The 18,493-nt window shown below is 41.3% G+C and overlaps 1 protein-coding gene across 6 annotated transcripts in view; it reads left to right on the forward strand.

Annotated features, from left to right (window-relative positions):
- The window catches only part of tfg (trafficking from ER to golgi regulator), a 146,324-nt gene that overhangs the window by 12,324 nt on the left and 115,507 nt on the right, over positions 1-18,493 (forward strand). For all 6 annotated transcript variants that reach the window (XM_038801789.1, XM_038801791.1, XM_038801792.1 and 3 more), the window contains exon 2: positions 10,130-10,330. In XM_038801789.1, the coding sequence (XP_038657717.1) occupies positions 10,141-10,330 (190 nt within the window). In that variant the 5' untranslated portion in view covers positions 10,130-10,140. The remainder of the gene's footprint in view (positions 1-10,129; positions 10,331-18,493) is intronic.

Consider the following 18,493-nt stretch of genomic DNA (forward strand, 5'->3'; position numbering starts at 1 on the left):
GGTTGGTGGAATTGCGGATAGCGATGAGGACTGTCAGAGGATACAGCAGGATTTAGATCATTTGGAGACTTGGGCGGAGAGATGGCAGATGGAGTTTAATCCGGACAAATGTGAGGTAATGCATTTTGGAAGGTCTAATGCAGGTAAGGAATATACAGTGAATGGTAGAACCCTCAAGAGTATTGAAAGTCAGAGAGATCTAGGTGTACAGGTCCATAGGTCACTGAAAGGGGCAACACAGGTGGAGAAGGTAGTCAAGAAGGCAAACGGCATGCTTGCCTTCATGGCCGGGGCATTGAGTATAAGAATTGTCAAGTCATGTGGCAGCTGTATAGAACCTTAGTTAGGCCACACTTGGAGTATAGTGTTCAATTCTGGTTGCCACACTACCAGAAGGATGTGGAGGCTTTAGAGAGGGTGTAGAAGAGATTTACCAGGATGTTGCCTGGTATGGAGGGCATTAGCTATGAGGAGAAGTTGAACAAACTTGGTTTGTTCTCACTGGAACGACGGAGTTGAGGGGCGACCTGATTGAGGTCTACAAAATTATGAGGGGCATAGACAGAGTGGATAGTCAGAGGCTTTTCCCCAGGGTGGAGGGGTCAATTACTCGGGGGCATAGGTTTAAGGCGAGAGGGGTAAGGTTTAGAGTAGATGTACAAGGCAAGTTTTTTTACGCAGAGGGTAGTGGGTGCCTGGAACTCGCTGCCGGAGGAGGTGGTGGAAGCAGGGACGATAGTGACATTTAATGGGCATCTTGACAAATACATGAATAGGATGGGAATAGAGGGATACGGACCCAGGAAGTGTAGAAGATTGTAATTTAGTCGGGCAGCATGGTCGGCATGGGCTTGGAGGGATGAAGGGCCTGTTCCTGTGCTGTACTTTTCTTTGTTATTTGTTCTTTTATCTACTTGACTTTGGGGTGTAAGTCTAACGGACATAGATGGAAAGTGGATTTAAGATGTTCGGTGTAGATTCTCAGTAAATTAGTTTGTTATAGTTTTAATATCTTTAATGTAACTGATTTTTAAATAGTGTTGTTCAAATTCATGTTCTTTGATTTAAACCGTAAACCTTGTGGTTTCATTCTTTTAGAATCCAAAACCCCAGATATTTACTAAAAAAAAACTTTACATGTTACTAGTCTCCACTGAGATCATAACACTGGGTGTTACTTTGGATTTGGAGAGAAGGGAGTTGTCCTGGACAATGATTTGTCACAGTGTTCAATGTGGTGGACCCCTCTCTGAAATTCCATAAAGGTGTAAGCTACTTAAAGGAAAACTGCATTTGTTACAGAAAAAGATTGGAAACGGGAACAAAACTAAAACAACTTGTTATTAAATAATCAAACAAACAACAGATAATTGAAATACAGTACACTGAAGAGGCTATGTTTTCACCCAGAACATTGCATACTCAACCAAAATGTGCTAAAGAATTGATGACCCTTTGGAACCCAGAGCAACTCTCAATTTCATGCTATTTTTTTCTTTGTATTGCTTACATTCTAATTTTGCTCTTTTTTCAGTCTCTTGTTTTACTTGGGTTTTCTTAATTTTCTCCCCATTTCTTGTCCTTGTACTCCCTTTCCAATTTTTACTCTCCCATGCTGACATGCTTTCCGCTGTTTTCTCCCTCCGTTCCCTTCATCCTTCATTTCGTTGTTTGTACCACAGATCCTCTGGTTTTGTTGTTAGATGCAGGAAGATAGACTGAACACATGCAATTTTGGACTGTTGAGAATTGTCAGCATCTCTCAGTTGACAGAACTTTTGGCTCAGGAATTTTAGGTTTCTCTGGAGAATTGTTTCAGTTGAGACAAGACCATTTCTGTTTGACCCGATAAATCAGTTTCTTATGCAATTGGTTTATTTTCAAGCTGGGACCCCCTTTCACGGAGGCACTGTCATGTCTGAGTCAGAAGTTTGTGGATTCAAGTGCCACTTCATTAAGTTGCTCCACAAATTCCCAGTTGATTACCAGTAATGTGACCAAAAACCAGGTCCAAGAGAAAGATAGTGTATTTATATTACTCCTTTCACATCCTCAAAAGAGTGTTTTCCAGTCAGTGTAGCACTTTTGAAGTGTAGCCATTGTTGTACTGTTGTAATTTGCACACAGCAAAGAGTTATATGGTCAGAAAATCAGTATTGGATATTGGTGAGGGTAAATATTGGTCAGGCCACTGGGAAAACCCTTCTGCCTTTCTTTGAATACCATCATGGGAACCTTTACATCCACCTGAGAGGATAAACAAGGTCTTGGTTTAACGTCTCATCTGAAAGAAGGCTCCCTCCAGTCCTTAGCTAAAAGTTCAACTGATTGTAGAAGACGTTAACCATTAAAAAAAACACTTAATAAAATGCAAGCTGCACCTCAGTTTAATATTATTACTTTAAAATTGAGGAATATAATGTATCCATGGATCCCAGCTTGAAAATCTATGATTTGAAACTAATGGAAAATCCAGGCTTGCTTGATACAAATATATGATTTACGTCAGTCTCCACTGAATCCTAACACAGATTCTGTGTGGAAAAACAACTTGTCCTTGACGGATGTCATGGGCCAGGGTTTAGAGAACCCCAAAGTGTATCATGGAGTTCACCTGACCCACAACTTTTAATAGATTGTGGTATGGGGAACACACGGCCCACTCTACAGGTGTTACAGCAGAAATGGAAAAGTATTTTTTTAAAGCAAAACAATGTTTAATCTATGAACTCAAGTTAACCTTTTTAAAACATACAATGAACATCTCAGGAACCATTAATTCAAATACAACCCCCAAAGAATACAACACTGAGTACTCCTTGAGCTGTCCTTTTAACATCCATAAGACTTGAAAAAGAACTTTCAACAGAAGCACGTCAGGTTAAAGTCACTACTTAGAGCAGTTATTAGTTTTAAATCACCAAAGGATTGATTTACAGTTTTTAGATTACAGAGAGAGAGACTTATACCCCTTCTGGCTGTGATTGCAGCTGTCCAGCTCTGAAAACGAAACTAAAAACACACCCTACAGCAAACAGCCTAAAACAAAGTAAAAAGCTGACACTGTCCAGCTCCACCCACTCTCTGACCACTGCAGTAATAAACACCCATTTCTTAAATGTACTCTCACTACAGATATTTATATACACACACATTTATAAACACCCATTTCTTAAAGGTATTCTAACATGACACCTCCCCCAAAGAAAAAATATAAACCATCAACTTCAAGATGATTTCATTTTTAACCTTGTCACTATCCTTTAAGAAACGCACACAGTAAATATACTTTTTTGTTTAAAAAAAAAACAACACACGCAAACAGGTACAACAATATAGTCAATTTCTTTTTTTTTCTTCCTCCAACTGAAATTTCTTCTCGATTTACAGTCTCGTTGAACAAGAAGGTCTCTGCACGATCTATCCATTTCTCTACGTCTCGGCATTTCTCTTTAAAGTCAGATACTTCAATCTGATCACAGAGTCCCTTGTAATTCTCCAACACAGGAGCATTGGTTATCACAGCTTTCAGGCGGTCAAATGCCTGTTGTTAGTCGCTGCCCACTGAAATTTTCGACGTTTATTCAGCAAGTCTATCAGTGGAGCAACCACGCTCCAAAATTTTTTCACAAATGTTCGATCAAATCCACTCATGCCAAGAAATCGCATTATTTCCCTTTGCCTTGAGGGTTTTGAAAACTCCTCAATAACTGTTGGTTTCAGATCCCGTGTGACCATTCTACCCTGTCTCATTGTATGGCCAAGGAAAGTGACTTGGGCTTTTCCAAATTTACTTTTGGCTAGGTTTATCATCAAACCCGCCTCCTGAAGTTGATCGAATAACTCTATCAGATGTTTACTTTGTTCTTTTCATGTCTGGCTGAAAATTACCAGATCGTCGATGTATACCGCATAATTGGGTAATCCTGAAACAACTTTGTTAGTTAACCGTTGAAATGTGGCTGGGGCGTTTTTCATGCCAAATGGCATAACTTTGAATTGGTATATACCATCTGGAGTCACCAAAGGTGAAATCTCCTTTGCCCTTTCGGATAAAGGTACCTGCCAGTAACCTTTAAGTAAATTTAGTTTGGAAATAAAAGCTGATTGTCCCACTTTCTCAATGCAATCCTCCAAATGTGCGATAGGATAAGAGTCCATTCTTGTAACTGCATTAACCTTTCTATAGTCCACAGACAACCGTTGGGTACCGTCTGGTTTAGGTACCATCACTATGGGTGAGCTCCATTGGCTGCAACCCACTTCAATTATGCCATTTTTTAAAGCATATTCTCAATCTCTTTGTTAAGTTGTGCCAATTTTAAAGGGTTAAGTCTACATGGATGTGTTTGATTGGAACAGCATTTCCCACATCTACATCATGTATAGCCATTTTAGTACTTCCCAATTTATCTCCACAAACTTGCCCACGCGATATCAATAACTCTTTTGGGTCAGTCCGTTTTTCCTCTGGAAAGTAACTCAACAATTTATCCCAATTTTTAAGAACATCCTCGTTTTCCAATTTAATTTGAGATATGTCAAATTCACAGTCATCTGGATTTTGTTCGTCACTTTGAGTTAGAATCATTAAAACCTCCTTTTTCTCTTCGTCCCTTTCAAAGTACCTTTTAAGCATATTCACATGACACACTCGGTGAGTCTTTGTTCCATCTGGTGTTTGTACCACATAATTCACCTCACTTAATTTACTTTCAATCTGATAAGGTCCACAAAACCTTGCTTTTAAAGGTTCACCTACCACTGGTAACAATACTAAAACTTTATCTCCAATAGCAAAACTACAAACTTTGGATTTCTTGTCCGCTACCCGTTTCATCACATTTTGGGCAACTTTTAAATGTTGTCTAGCCAATTCACCTGCTCTAATCGTTCCCTAAAATTTGACACTTAATCCAATAATGTAATTTCCGATTTCTCACTCACCAATTTTTCCTTAATCAACTTAAATGGTCCTCTTACCTCATGACCAAAAATTAGTTCGAAAGGACTAAATTTGGTTGATTCATTAGGTGCATCCCTAACTGAAAACAGTACGAATGGAATTCCTTTATTTCAATCCTCTGGATAATCTTGTCAATAAGGCCTCAACATCGTCTTTAATGGCTGATGCCACCTTTCTTATGCTACCTGCGCTTCTGGATGGTATTTAAATTGTTTTATTCCTAAGCTATCCATAACTTCTTTGAATAACTTTGAGGTAAAATTTGATCCTTGATCCGATTGTATTTCTGTGGGTAGTCCATATCTAGTAAAGAATTTAAGTAATTCCACCGCAATCTTTTTAGCTGATATAAACCTAATAGACACATCAATTATAGTCAAAAGATATTGATTCCCACTTTTTGTTTTTAGGAAGCGGTCCTACGCAATCAATTAGGACCCTTGTAAAAGATTCCTCAAATGCTGGAATGGGTATTAAGGGTGCTGATTTTATCACTGCTTGAGGTTTCCCTATCACTTGACATGTGTGACATGATTGACAAAATTTAACAACATCTTTTTGTAGTCCAGGCCAATAAAAATGTTTTTGGATTTTAGCTTGAGTTTTCCTTATTCCCAAATGACCTCCCACTGGTACCTCATGTGCAACTCGCGACGCCTCCTTTCTATACCCTACCGGCAATACTATTTGATGAACTTCTGCCCACTTTTCATCCGCCTGTATATGTAAAGGTCTCCATTTTCTCATCAAGACATACTTTTACGGTAATAATACTCTGGTATACACGCAGATTCCTCTTCCGTGTATGTTTTCTGATACATCCGGTTTATTTCTACATCTTTCTGTTGTAACTCCACCAATGTTCCTGAACTAAAAATATCCGCCTCATCGTCCACCTGTTCTTGTTCTTTTTCAACCATCTGATCAAAAATCGATTCTGATAATTGCACTTCAACTTCAACTTCAACTTCAACTTCAACTTCAACTTCAACTTCAACTTCAACTTCAACTTCAACTTCATCTTCACTCTTTGATTTCTCCTCATGTCTTAACCTGAGACTTTGCGACCTTGTTACTACACAATTCAGAAAAATGCCAGGATATTCATCCTTCAACACTTCAGTTGTCTGATTTTCCACTGGCTTATCAACCACAGTAGACATCACTCCCACCTGCGATTCAACTATATCATTACTCAAGATAAACTGTATTCTTGGACAAGATAGTTTCTCAATTACTCCTACTACCACTTCACTCTTCACTGGACTTTCCAACCTTACCTTATATAATGGAAAACTACTCCTCTCATCCTGAATTCCACATATTATCACCTTTTCTGCCAACATTCGTCCCAAACTACATAACGCCTCATCTCTTACCATTAAAGACTAGCTCCCGTATCTCCTGTGACTTCCTTACCTGCTCCTCCTGATACACACGAGTAAACTTTACCCACACAAGTAAATTCTTTAAAGAGATCTAGCACCTTCTTATCAATCACCTCTTGATCAGGCTGTACAATCGTTTGCACCTCCTTCGCTTCACTTGGGCTTTCCTTTACTACTTTAACAAACCCCACTGTCTTATCCTGTTTTACCATATCTGCCATCCCAGTGCTTCAACCACCAACACTAACTTTACATGGCCTAGTTTATTACAGTGAAAACATTTGAAACTTTTCATTTCTTTTCCACTGTCCTGGATTTCTTTTTTAGTCTGAGGTACACTCCTTATTATCTCCCATCAGATCACCTTTACCTTTACCACTTGAGTATTTCCCATGTCCCCAGTTTCTATCCCTTACAGGCTGAAACTGATGTCGGAAACCAAACTTTGATTTATGAACTAATTCATAACCATCTGCCAGTTCTGCTACTAACCTCGCAGTTTTAACCCTCTGCTCTTCCACATGAGTTCTCATGACATCAGGAATTAAATTTTTAAATTCCTCCAAAATATAATTTCTGTGAGAGCTTCATATGTTTGGTCTATTTTCAAACCTCTTATCCACCTATCAAAATTACTCTGAGCCTTTCAAACTCCATGTATGTTTGACCAAATTCTTTCCTTAAGTTTCTAAACCTTTGTCTGTAGGTTCAGGCACTAGTTCATATGCACCTAAGATGAATTTTTTCACCTCTTCATACGTCCCAGATACCTCCTCTGATAGTGATGCAAACACTTCACTCGCCCTACCTACCAGCTTTGTTTGAATCAGTAATACCCACATGTCCTGTGGCCATTTCATTTGTTTAGCTACCTTCTCAAATGAAATGGAAAAGGCTTCTACCTCCTTCTCATCAATGGCAATTCTTGGACATATTTAGATAGATCCTCACCAAGCCTTCGTCTATGACACTCTTTCTCACTATCCTCATCACTATCTCCAACTATACGTTTCCCTTTCCGCCTGCCAATTTTAACTGACTGTCATGTTTCATGGCCATTTTCTGAAGTTCAAACTCTCTCTCTTTGATTTTTTCCCTGATATGTCACTTTCTTTTCCTCTTTCTTTTCAAGCTGCTTTAATTCTTTCTCATGTTCCATTTGTTTAATTTGTAACTGAATTTTTGACATTTCCAATGAGTCAAACTGTATCTCAAGCAACTTTAAATGCTTAGCCACCGCCATAATTACCTCATCTTGTCACATTTTGTCAGGCAATGTTAACTGCAATGTTTTTGCCAATTCTAACAGTCTGCTTTTCGTCTCTGTCCATAAGGTACTGTGTGTGACTGCCTCCACCCCCAAAAACTTGAGAGCCTCTGAAAGAGCCATTGTCCACAACACAGTCTCCACCTAAACTATAATATCACACCTGAAAAGCAACCACAATATGCTCACACCTCACTGTCTTTAAGTTTACTAAGCCAATCCAATAGGTAGACTTTTATCCCCCTCAACCCCCAATTTGTTATGGGCCAGGGTTTAGAGGACCCCCAAAGTGTATCATGGAGTTCACCTGACCCACAATTTTTAATAGATTGTGGTATGGGGAGCACACGGCCCACTCTACAGATGTGGTACAGCAGAAATGGAAAAGTATTTTTTAAAGCAAAAAATGTTTATTCTATGAACTCAAGTTAACCTTTTTAAAACATATAGTGAACATCTTAGCAACCATTAATTCAAATACAACCCCCAAAGAATACAACAGAGTACTCTTAAGCTGTCCTTTTAACATCCATAAGACTTAAAAAAGAACTTTTAACAGAAGCAGATCAGGTTAAAGTCACAACTGAGAGCAGTTATTAATTTTAAATCACCAAAGGATCGATTTACAGTTTTTAGATTACAGAGAGAGATTAATACCCCTTCTGGCTGTGATTGCAGCTGTCCAGCTCTGAAAACGAAACTAAAACACACCCTGCAGCAAACAGCCAAAAATGAAAGTACAAATCTGGCAGACAGCCCAGCTCCACCCACTCTCTGACATCACTGCAGTAATAAACACCCATTTCTTAAAGGTACTCTCACTACAGATATTTATATACACACACCCATTTATAAACACCCATTTCTTCAAGGTACTCTCACATGACACCGATCACATTACTGGTAATCAGCTGGGAATTTGTGGAGCAGTTTCATGGCGTGGCACTTGAATCCCCAATCTTCTGGCTCAGAGGTGATAGTGCCATGGCTAATGCTATATAAATCCGTTATGTAGCCTAAATGCTGTCTGTTATTCAAACATATCTTAACAGTTAACCAGTGGCACCATAAAAATCTTAAATTGGCTTGTTTGGAGAGTTGCTGCATTGGTGTAGTGGCATGCCAAGTAATTATCCTCTTTGTATCTGTCGCTTCCTGCGCTATGAGTGGTTGCATCAACCTTTGACCCTATCTGATCCAGCTTGACCGAGTCTGCCTGACCTGACCTGACCTGGCCCTAACCCTAATCACCAGGATGAAACAGCCTTTCGGAGATCTTTCACAATGAATGTGAGCCACATGAATTGTTATCCCTTTCTCTACACCTTCATCATACAGATGGGGGGCCGATTTAGCTCAGTTGGCTGGATGGCTGGTTTGTGTTGCAGCGTGAGGACAACAGGGCGGGGTTAGTTCCCGTACCGGCTGAGGTTATTCATGAAGGCCCTGCCATCTCAACCTTGCCCCTCACCTGACGTGTGATGATTCTCGGGTTAAATCGCCACCAGTCAGCTCTCCACCCTCAAAGAGGAAAGCAGCCTAAGGTCTTCGGGGACTATGGCAACTTTATCTTTACTTTACATCAAACAGATCTCCAGTCAAAACTAAGAAAATTTGGCACGTCCACATTAACTCTTACCAATTTTTACAGATGCACTATAGAAAGCATCCTATCTGGCTGCATCACAGCCTGGTATGGCAACTGCTCGGCCCAAAACCGCAAGAAACTTCAGAGAGCCGTGAACACAGCCCAGTCCATCACACAAACCTGTCTCCCATCCATTGACTCCATCTACACCTCCCGCTGCCTGGCGAAAGCGGGCAGGCATCACAGCCTGGTATTACAACTGCTCGGTCCAAGACCGCAAGAAACTTCAGAGAGCCATGAACACAGCACAGTCCATCACACAAACCTGCCTCCCATCCATTGACTCCATCTACACCTCCTGCTGCCTGGGGAAAGCAGGAAGCATAATCAAAGGTCTCGGCTTTCTCACTCTTACAACTTCTCCCATCGGGCAGGAGATCCTAAAGTCTGAGAACACGCACCTTATTGACCGGTTTATAATCTGTTGACACTTCCCCAGTGTCCATTGACTCCATCAATCGTTCAGTTGTTAGCTTTTCTCCTCTCTATCTTTCTTAACACACACTGCCACAAATGCAATTTCTTTCACACCTGCTGTCAAAACGATTATTTATTCCATGACCTGTTATGGAAATAGAAAATACAGGAGAAACCGAGCAGGTCTGCCAGCATCTCTGGAGAGAGAAAAACAGAGTTTCCGAGCTAGAGTCATATTGGACTCAACATTAACTCTGTTCTCTCTCTCTCTCTCTCTCTCTCTCACACACACTACTCCTCCTCCTCCTCCTCCCCCCTCCCCCCCCCCCATCCAGCTGTTGTCTGCTGTACTGTTTTTTCATCATTTTCTGTTATTTCAGATTTCCAGCGTCTATTGTATTTTGTTTTTATTGGATTACCTATTAGTGATTTGTGCATTCTAGGTTGAGAGGAAATGACCATGAATGGGCAACTGGATCTAAGTGGGAAGCTCATCATTAAAGCTCAATTAGGTGATGATATTCGCCGGATCCCAATTCACAATGAGGATATCACCTATGATGAACTAGTACTGATGATGCAGCGGGTGTTCCGTGGGAAACTTCAGAGCAATGATGAGGTCACAATCAAATACAAGGATGAAGGTGGGTGATGAATTTTTATCAAAAATATTGAGCATTTGGAATTTCAAATGGGGCTAAGCGGCCAGCTCTCTTTGGGTTATTTGGATTCCCTACCAGTAATATAACATTGCCCAGCTGGATTTTTAGGTTAGAAATGGTACACTAAGATGGTATTTAATGCCAAGAAGGAAGAAGAACTGTAATATGTTTATCCTTGGGTTGAGTGCTTCAGATTTGGTCCATGGTCAGGAACAGGAGGGTGTGTCGATGAGGCAAGTATAGGGATCCAGAAGATAGCACTGCAGGAACCTCAGCCCTTGTGTTTGCCTAACAGGGTACTTGTCTCTTGCGCCTTTGTGGATGAGAGCAGGCAATGCACTCACTGGAGGGAGGGTGAGCAAATTCACTGTAACACTGGTGCCCAGCAGGCCATTCAAGTTGGGTGGGGGGGGGGGAATGATGTCGGGGCAGCACGGTAGCACAAGGGGATAGCACTGTAGCTTCACAGCACCAGGGTCCCAGGTTCGATTCCCGGCTTGGGTCACTGTCTGTGCGGAGTCTGCACGTTCTCCCCGTGTCTGCGTCGGTTTCCTCCGGGTGCACCAGTTTCCTTGCACAGTCCAAAGACATGCAGGTTAGATGGATTGGCCATGATAAACTACCCTTAGTGTCCAAAAATGTTAGGAGGGGCTATTGGGTTACGGGGATAGGGTGGACGTGAGGGCTTAAGTGGGTCGGTGCAGACTCGATGGGCCGAATGGCCTCCTTCTGCATTGTATGTTCTATGTTCAAGTAGGGCACAATGTAGTGAGTGGAAAGATGCTATTCTCTGCAGCTAATATTGAGAGTCCTGAAGGCTGTTTTGACTGCCCTGTGCCAGGGTTAAGGATATCTCCTTGGGGCTGGAGAGGAATGTGGAGGTGGAGAAATAGGATATGGTTCATGTGGGTACCAATGACCGACATAAGGCAAAGAAAGAGGTTCTGCTGTTGGAGTATGAGCAATGAAGGATGATAAGATAATAGCCTCTGGATTACTACCTGAGCCACAAGCAATTTGGCATAGGATAAATAAGATCAGAAAGTTGAATGCATGGTCCAAAAATTGGTTGCGGAAAAATGGGTTTGAATTCATAGCGCAAGGGCACCATTACTCGGAAAGCGGGAGTTTTCCCTTGGGAAAGGCTTCACTTGAACTATACGGGAACCAAGTGAATCTAGAGAGGGCTTCAAACTAAACAGTGGGGACAAAGTTCAGGAGAGGGGGAATTTAGACAATTAAAGAAAAAGAACGAGGCAGTGGTGCATATAGATACATAGGGGATGATAACCTGTTTATGACACGAAGACACCGATTGTATAAAAATAAGATTGCTACAGCAAATAGGGTTAGATTAGGGAAATGTGGTAATAAGACAGAATTAAAGGATCTTTATCTGAATGCATGAGGCATTAATTACAAGATATATTAATTGACTGAACATATAGAAATAAATTGATATGCTACAACATCCATTATAGAGATGTGGTTGCAAAGTCACCAAGGCGAACCTAAATGTTAAAAGGTCTCTAACATTCGGGGAAGTGTTGCGGCACCCTGCTCTAGTGCACGGTCAATTCCAGTCCCACGTAACCCGGAGTCGCAGCACGATTGAATTATCCAACAATTCTAAGAGGAATTTGGCCCTTGGCTGCCTAATAATTACGGTCATTGGCGTTTACGTCTAAACACAATTACTGTTTATTTATAAAAAGACCTACAATGAAATTGGGCAGCACGGCAGCACAAGTGATTAGCACTGTGGCTTCACAGCGCCAGGGTCCCAGGTTTGATTCCCTGCTGGGTCACTGTCTGCGGAGTCTGTACGTTCTCCCCGTGTCTGCGTGGATTTCCTTCGGGTGCTCAGGTTTCCTCCCACAGTCCAAAGGTGTGTAGGTTTGGTGGATTGGCCATGGTAAATTGCCCTTAGTGATTAAAAAAGGTTAGGAGAGGTTATTGGGTTACGGGGATAGGGTGGAAGTGAGGGCTTAAGTGGGTCGGTGCAGACTCGATGGGCCAATTGGCCTCCTTCTGCACTGTTCTGTGTTCACATGAGAAATATGTTGTAAATACAACTGGTTAACTGTTATCTAATTCCTAATACCCCTTTAACTCCCTCCCCCCCACCCTCTATCTATACCATAGATACACGACAGACAAACACAGAGGGGAAGAAAGGGGTAAAAAAAACCTAAGTAAAAGAAAGCACAGTCTTGTTTCCAGCACATTAGCCCTCTTGAGGCGTTGCTTTCAGTTTGAGGCTTTACTGTAAATTCCATCAGGTCTCTGTGGTTTCAGAAATACAGCACTTGCTGCCTTTCTTGAGCAAGAGAGAGAAAGAGAAGCAGTCCCCTGAGTGTCCAAGATTCAAAACTGAGCTCCTTGCGTCTCTGAAAATCATTCCACTCAGGCAGGATTCAATCATCACCTATTACCAGGCAGAATGCTGCATTTTGGCCAATTCATTGTCCACCAGCCAATCAATCAAATTTGGGTCTATACTCGATGGAGTTTAGAAGGATAAGGGAGAAATGTACAGAATACTGAGAGGCCTAGATAGAGTGAACATGGAGAGGATGTTTCCACTAGTAGGAGAACCCAGGGCACAACCTGAAACTGAAGGGACGATCCTTTAAATCAGATGAGGAGGAATTTCTTCAGCAAGAGGGTGGTGAGTCTGTGGAACTCATTGCTGCAGAAGGCTGTGGAGTTAAAGTTACTGAGTGTCTTAAGACAGAGATAGGTTCGTGATTAATAAGGGGAACACGGGTTATGGGGAGAACGCAGAAAATGAGGATGATAAATATATCAGCCATGATTGAATGGTGGAGCAGACTCGTTGGGCCGATTGGCTTAATTCTGTTCTTGTCTCATGGTCTTATGGAGTCAGATCGAGCACAAAGAAAGATGGTTGTGGTGTTGGAGGTCAATGATCTCAGACCCAGGGCACCACTTCAGGAGTTCCTCAGCATAGTGTCCTGAGCCCAACCATCTTCAGCTGCTTCATCCAAGACTTCCATTATAAAAAATGACTGCACAATGTTCAGCACCATTCTCGACGAATCAGACACTGAAGCTGTCCATGTCTGTGTGCAGCAAGACCTGGACACTATCCAGGCTTGGACTCATAACTGGCAAGTAGCATTTCTCACACAAGTGCCAGGCAATGACCATTGCCAAGTGGAGAGAATCTAACTATTGCTCCATGGCATTCAATGGCATTGCTATATCAAGAGGGTTACCATTCGCCAGCTATGTAAATACTGTGGTTACAAGAGCAAGACAGAGAATTCTGTGGCGATCAGCTCCCTTCTCGAGTTCCCAAAGCCTGATGGCCATCTATGAGGCTCAAGTCAAGAATACTGTCTATTTGCATCATCAGTGCAGCTCCAACAACACTTATTAAGTTCAACACCATCCTGGACTAGGCAGTCCACTTGATTGAAACCCAATTCACCACTTTAAACATTCACTCCTTCCACCATTGTCGCACAATGGTAGTAGTGTGTACCATCTATAAGCTGCCCTGCAGCAACTTACCAAAGCCCTTTGACAGCATCTTCCAAACTTGCGACCTCTACTACCTAGAATGGCAAGGGCATCAGATGCACGGAAACATCAAAGCTGCAGTAAATCCTCACTTGGAACTCTAATGCTGTTCCTTCAATGTCGCTATGTCAAAATATTGGAGCTTCCTTCCTAATAGCACATGGACTGCAAAGGTTCAAGAAACTAGCTCACCATCACCACCACCTCGAAGGCAATTAGAAATGGATGGTAAATGCTCTCATCCCTGCTTTAAATCTGCCACCCCTTATCCTAAAAAACTATGACCTTTCATTCTAGATTGTCCCACATCAGAAGGCATCCACCTGTACATCTACATTGTCAATACCTTTTATCATGTAAACCTCAATTAGATCTCCTCTCATTCTTCTGAACTTGAGAAAGTATCGCCCTAAACTGCTCAGTCTGTTTTCATAAGACAAACCGCTCAACTCTGGAATCAATTGAGTGAACCTCTTCTGAACTGTCTCTAATGGAACGACAGATTAGTCAAACATGATTTACCCGTCATAAAACCACGCTGATTCTGATGGATTGCGTTTTGACTTTCCAAGTGTCTTGTTTTTGCTTCCTTAATAATGGATTCTAACAATTTCCCAATGACGGATGTTAAACTAACTGGTCTATAGTTTCCTACTTTCTGTCTCCCTTCCTTTTTTGAATAAGAGTGTTACATGAGCATTTTTCCAAACCACTGGAACGTTTCCCGCATCCAGGGAATTTCGGAATATTACAACCAATGGATCCACTATCTCCGTTGCCTCTTCCTTTAAGACCATAGGATATCGGCCTTCAGGCCCGGGGGACCTGTGAGGCTTCAATCTCAACTCTTTGATCAGTACCTTTTCCCTATTGATGATAAGTGTTGAATGTTCCAAGTTCCTCTCTTTCTATTACTTCTACATTGCCTGTTACCATTGGGATGGTACCACTTTAAAAACAAGGGCAAAATACTGATTTAGAGTCTCTGCCATTTCTGTGTTCTCCTCTATTAACTCCCAGGTCTGATCCTCCAAGGAACTAACATTCACTTTAGCTATTCTTTTCCTTTTATATACTTGTGGAAGATTTTGCTCTCCTTTTTTATACTTTGCTCTAGTTTTCTTAATTGACTGTTGTTCTTTTAATAAGTGTTTTAGTAACCCCTTGTTGATCATTAAACATTTTCCAACCTTCCAGCCTGCACTGATTTTTGCAATATGGTATGCTTTAGTTTTTGACCTTATGCTATATTTAACTTCTTTCCTTAGCCATGGGTGTTTTTCCCCCTCTTGCAATCTTTCTTCCTCTCTGGAATATATTTTAGTTAAAAGGAATTAAATATCGCCCAAATAAATTGGGTGTGAGAGGAGGATTCTATTGTTCTTGCAACTACTGATGGTAGATTCTAGAATAAAGGGTAAACCCTGTGGTCATGTGACTTGTATCAGCCATCTTTTTTGGTTCAGCAGAAAGTCAACTTAAGAAAAGAAAAAATAAGTAAGTTTTTATACATTTTGGGATTTTTTTTCATATATAATGATAATAATCGCTTATTGTCACAAGTAGGCTTCAATGAAGTTACTGTGAATAGCCCCTCGTCACTACTTTCCGGCACCTGTTCGGGGAGGCCAGTATGGGAATTGAACCAGCACTGCTGGCATTGTTCTGCATTGTAAGCCAGCTATTTAGCCCACTGTGCTAAACAAGCCGCAGTCATAAATTGACACAACACGAGTAAAATTAATTAGACTAGAAGGTAAAATAATAGGGTTTCATGGTGCATTATATCCCTCTGTGATTTTAATTATTATACATCAGTGAAGTATTTGGATAATTAGTTCATTACATAGTGCATACTGGTACGGATGTTCAAATCATGAAACATTGTATCTATATTTGAAATCAAAAACGGTTCACGTTCTCGATCTAATTTGATGTCGCCTTGAGCACATGATTTATAAACATTTGGACCCTGCATCTTGGTTGTACAGTTTTATATCTTCCATCTTGCATCGAAGACTAGGTGAAAGGTTACTGAATACGTTTGATTGAGAGGAAAAGACAGTATGGGAGGCCCAAGGACCCCAATATGAGGAATGTGTTAGATTTTCAAACATTTTAAAACATGAAGTGGCTTTGTGTATTGAATTGGTATCTAAATATTAAGTTCAATTAAAATGGATAATGGTGGGCAAAGGGAAGTTCAGTTGATTATATACTTCGCTGATCTTGGCTTGAAACTACACTAGAGATTTGAGCACATAATCTCGGCTGACACTAAATCACCACTCCCTCAATGCTGCATTGTTTGAGATGTCATCTTTTGGATCAGACCATTAAACCATGAATGGCCTCTTCTGCCTGCTCAGAAGCAAGATGGCATGGTGCTACTTGAAGGCAAGCATGGGAGACCTCCCTGTCTTGTACTGCTAATGTGGTCCCACACTTCCTGTTTTTTTTACCTTTTAAGAATATATTTTGTACTTTGTTTTCTGCATTCCAATGCTGTTAGAGAGGAAGTTCCAGGATTTTGACCCAGCGACAGTGAAGGAACCGCCATATATTTCCAGATCAGGATAATGAGACTTGGAGGGGAACCACCAGGTGGCGGTGTTTCCAGGTATCTGCTGCTCTTATCCGTCTAGATCAGGGGTGGGCAAACTTTTCCGTGCAAGGGCCACATTCAGAAATTCACAATTCACAAAGGGCCGCATAGTATATTAAGTAAAATAATTACTTCACCCGGTTATGATTCTGGGCGCCTCATATGGAACATAGAACAGTACAGCACAGAACAGGCCCTTCGGCCCTCGATGTTGTGCCGAGCAATGATCACCCTACTCAAGTCAACGTATCCCCCCTATACCAGTAAGTAACCCAACAGCGCCCCCCCCCCCCCCCCCATTAACCTTAAAAAAACATTTATAAAAAAAAAAAAAATTTCTTTAAAAAAAAAAACAACTTTTTTTTTAATGACTTGGTGGGCCGCAGAAATACCTTTGGCGGGCCGCATGCGGCCCGCGGGCCGTAGTTTGCCCATCCCTGGTCTAGATGGTAGTGATTATGGGTGTGGAAGGTGCTGCCTAAGGAACCTTGACGAGTTCCTGCAGTGCATTTTGTAGATGGTGCACAGGGCTGCCACTATTCGTCAGTGTTGGAAATCTGAAATGACAAGAGGAAACACTAGAAATTAGATGTTTGTGGAAGGGGTAGCAAGCAAATGGGCTGCTTTGTCCTGAATGGTTCAAGCATCTTGAGTGTTGTTGGAGATGGTCATTGTCTGGCACATATGTGGCACGAATGTTACTTGCCATTTGTCAACCCAAGCTTGAATATTGTCCAAGTGTTGATGCATTTGGGCATGGACTGCTTCAGTATCTGAGGAATCACGAATGGTGCTCAATATTGTGCAGCCATAAGTGAACATTCCCACTTCTAACCTTATAATGAAGGGAAGGTCATTGATGAAGCTGCTGAAGATGGTTGGGACTAGGACACTACATTGATGAACTTCTGCATTGATGTCCTGGAGTTGAGTTGACCTCCAACCACCACAACTATCTTCCTTTGTGCCAGGCACGACTCCCAACAAATGGAGAGTTTCCCCCTCATTACATTTATTCCAGTTTTGCTAGGGCTCCTGATGTCATGCTCAGTCAAATGCTGCCTTGATATAAAAGCCAGTTACTTTCATCTCACCTCTGCCATTCGGTTCTTTTGTCCATGCTTGAACTAAGGCTGTGATGAGGCCAGAGCTAAGTGACTCTGGCGGAACCCAGACTGGGGGTCTGCTGAGTAAGTATTCTTTGATACACCTGTTGATGAACTATTCTTCTACCCCATTCCAGACCTTTTTGTTCTTGATCCAATCTCCCCAATTTCACTTGCTTAAACCTATTACATGCCTGATTTTTGTCAGTTCAGATGAAGGATTTTGACCTGAAATATTCTTTCTCCACAGATTCTTCCTGACCCTCTTGAGTATTTCTAGTGTTTCCTCTTTTCATTTCAGATTTCCAGCTTCAGCAGCATTTTCCTGTTTTGTCTATTTCTTTTCTTGCTTCGTGCCAAAATAATGCCAAGATTTGATCTAATTCCAGCCACTGTCCAGAGACATTAACTTTCTCATGTGATATGACAGTTTAGTATACTATTTCTAATCTAATGTACTATATTTGTCACCCACTATGCAGTCTGTTCTTTTCTGGGGATATATCAATTTGCAGGTTAGGCAACTGCTTTGCTGAACATCTGTTCTGTCACATTTGTGCTTCTAACTTATGGAGGCTTTCTACTTCCTCCTAATTTTGCTCTGATGTTTCCACCTTTGGTATCCTACAGTTCTCAAAACAGGTTCAACACCGGCTTCAGGAACAGTGTCTCATCTTTCTACGGGGCACTTTGCATTGGTCATGAACATTTGTGACTTTCAGACTTTAGCTTGTCATTCCTTTTGTATTGGCATCAGCAAAATGTATTTTCTGTTTTAATTTCTGATCTCATTTGTACTTTTTCTTTTACCAACCTCCAGTCTGTTTGTTTCAACCTCTCCCGTGTCTTTTCAGCCTCTTAATTTGCGCAAGGTTTGTTTTGATA

The sequence above is a fragment of the Scyliorhinus canicula genome, chromosome 7 (assembly GCF_902713615.1).
Source record: "Scyliorhinus canicula chromosome 7, sScyCan1.1, whole genome shotgun sequence".
Taxonomy (NCBI): Eukaryota; Metazoa; Chordata; class Chondrichthyes; order Carcharhiniformes; family Scyliorhinidae; genus Scyliorhinus; species Scyliorhinus canicula.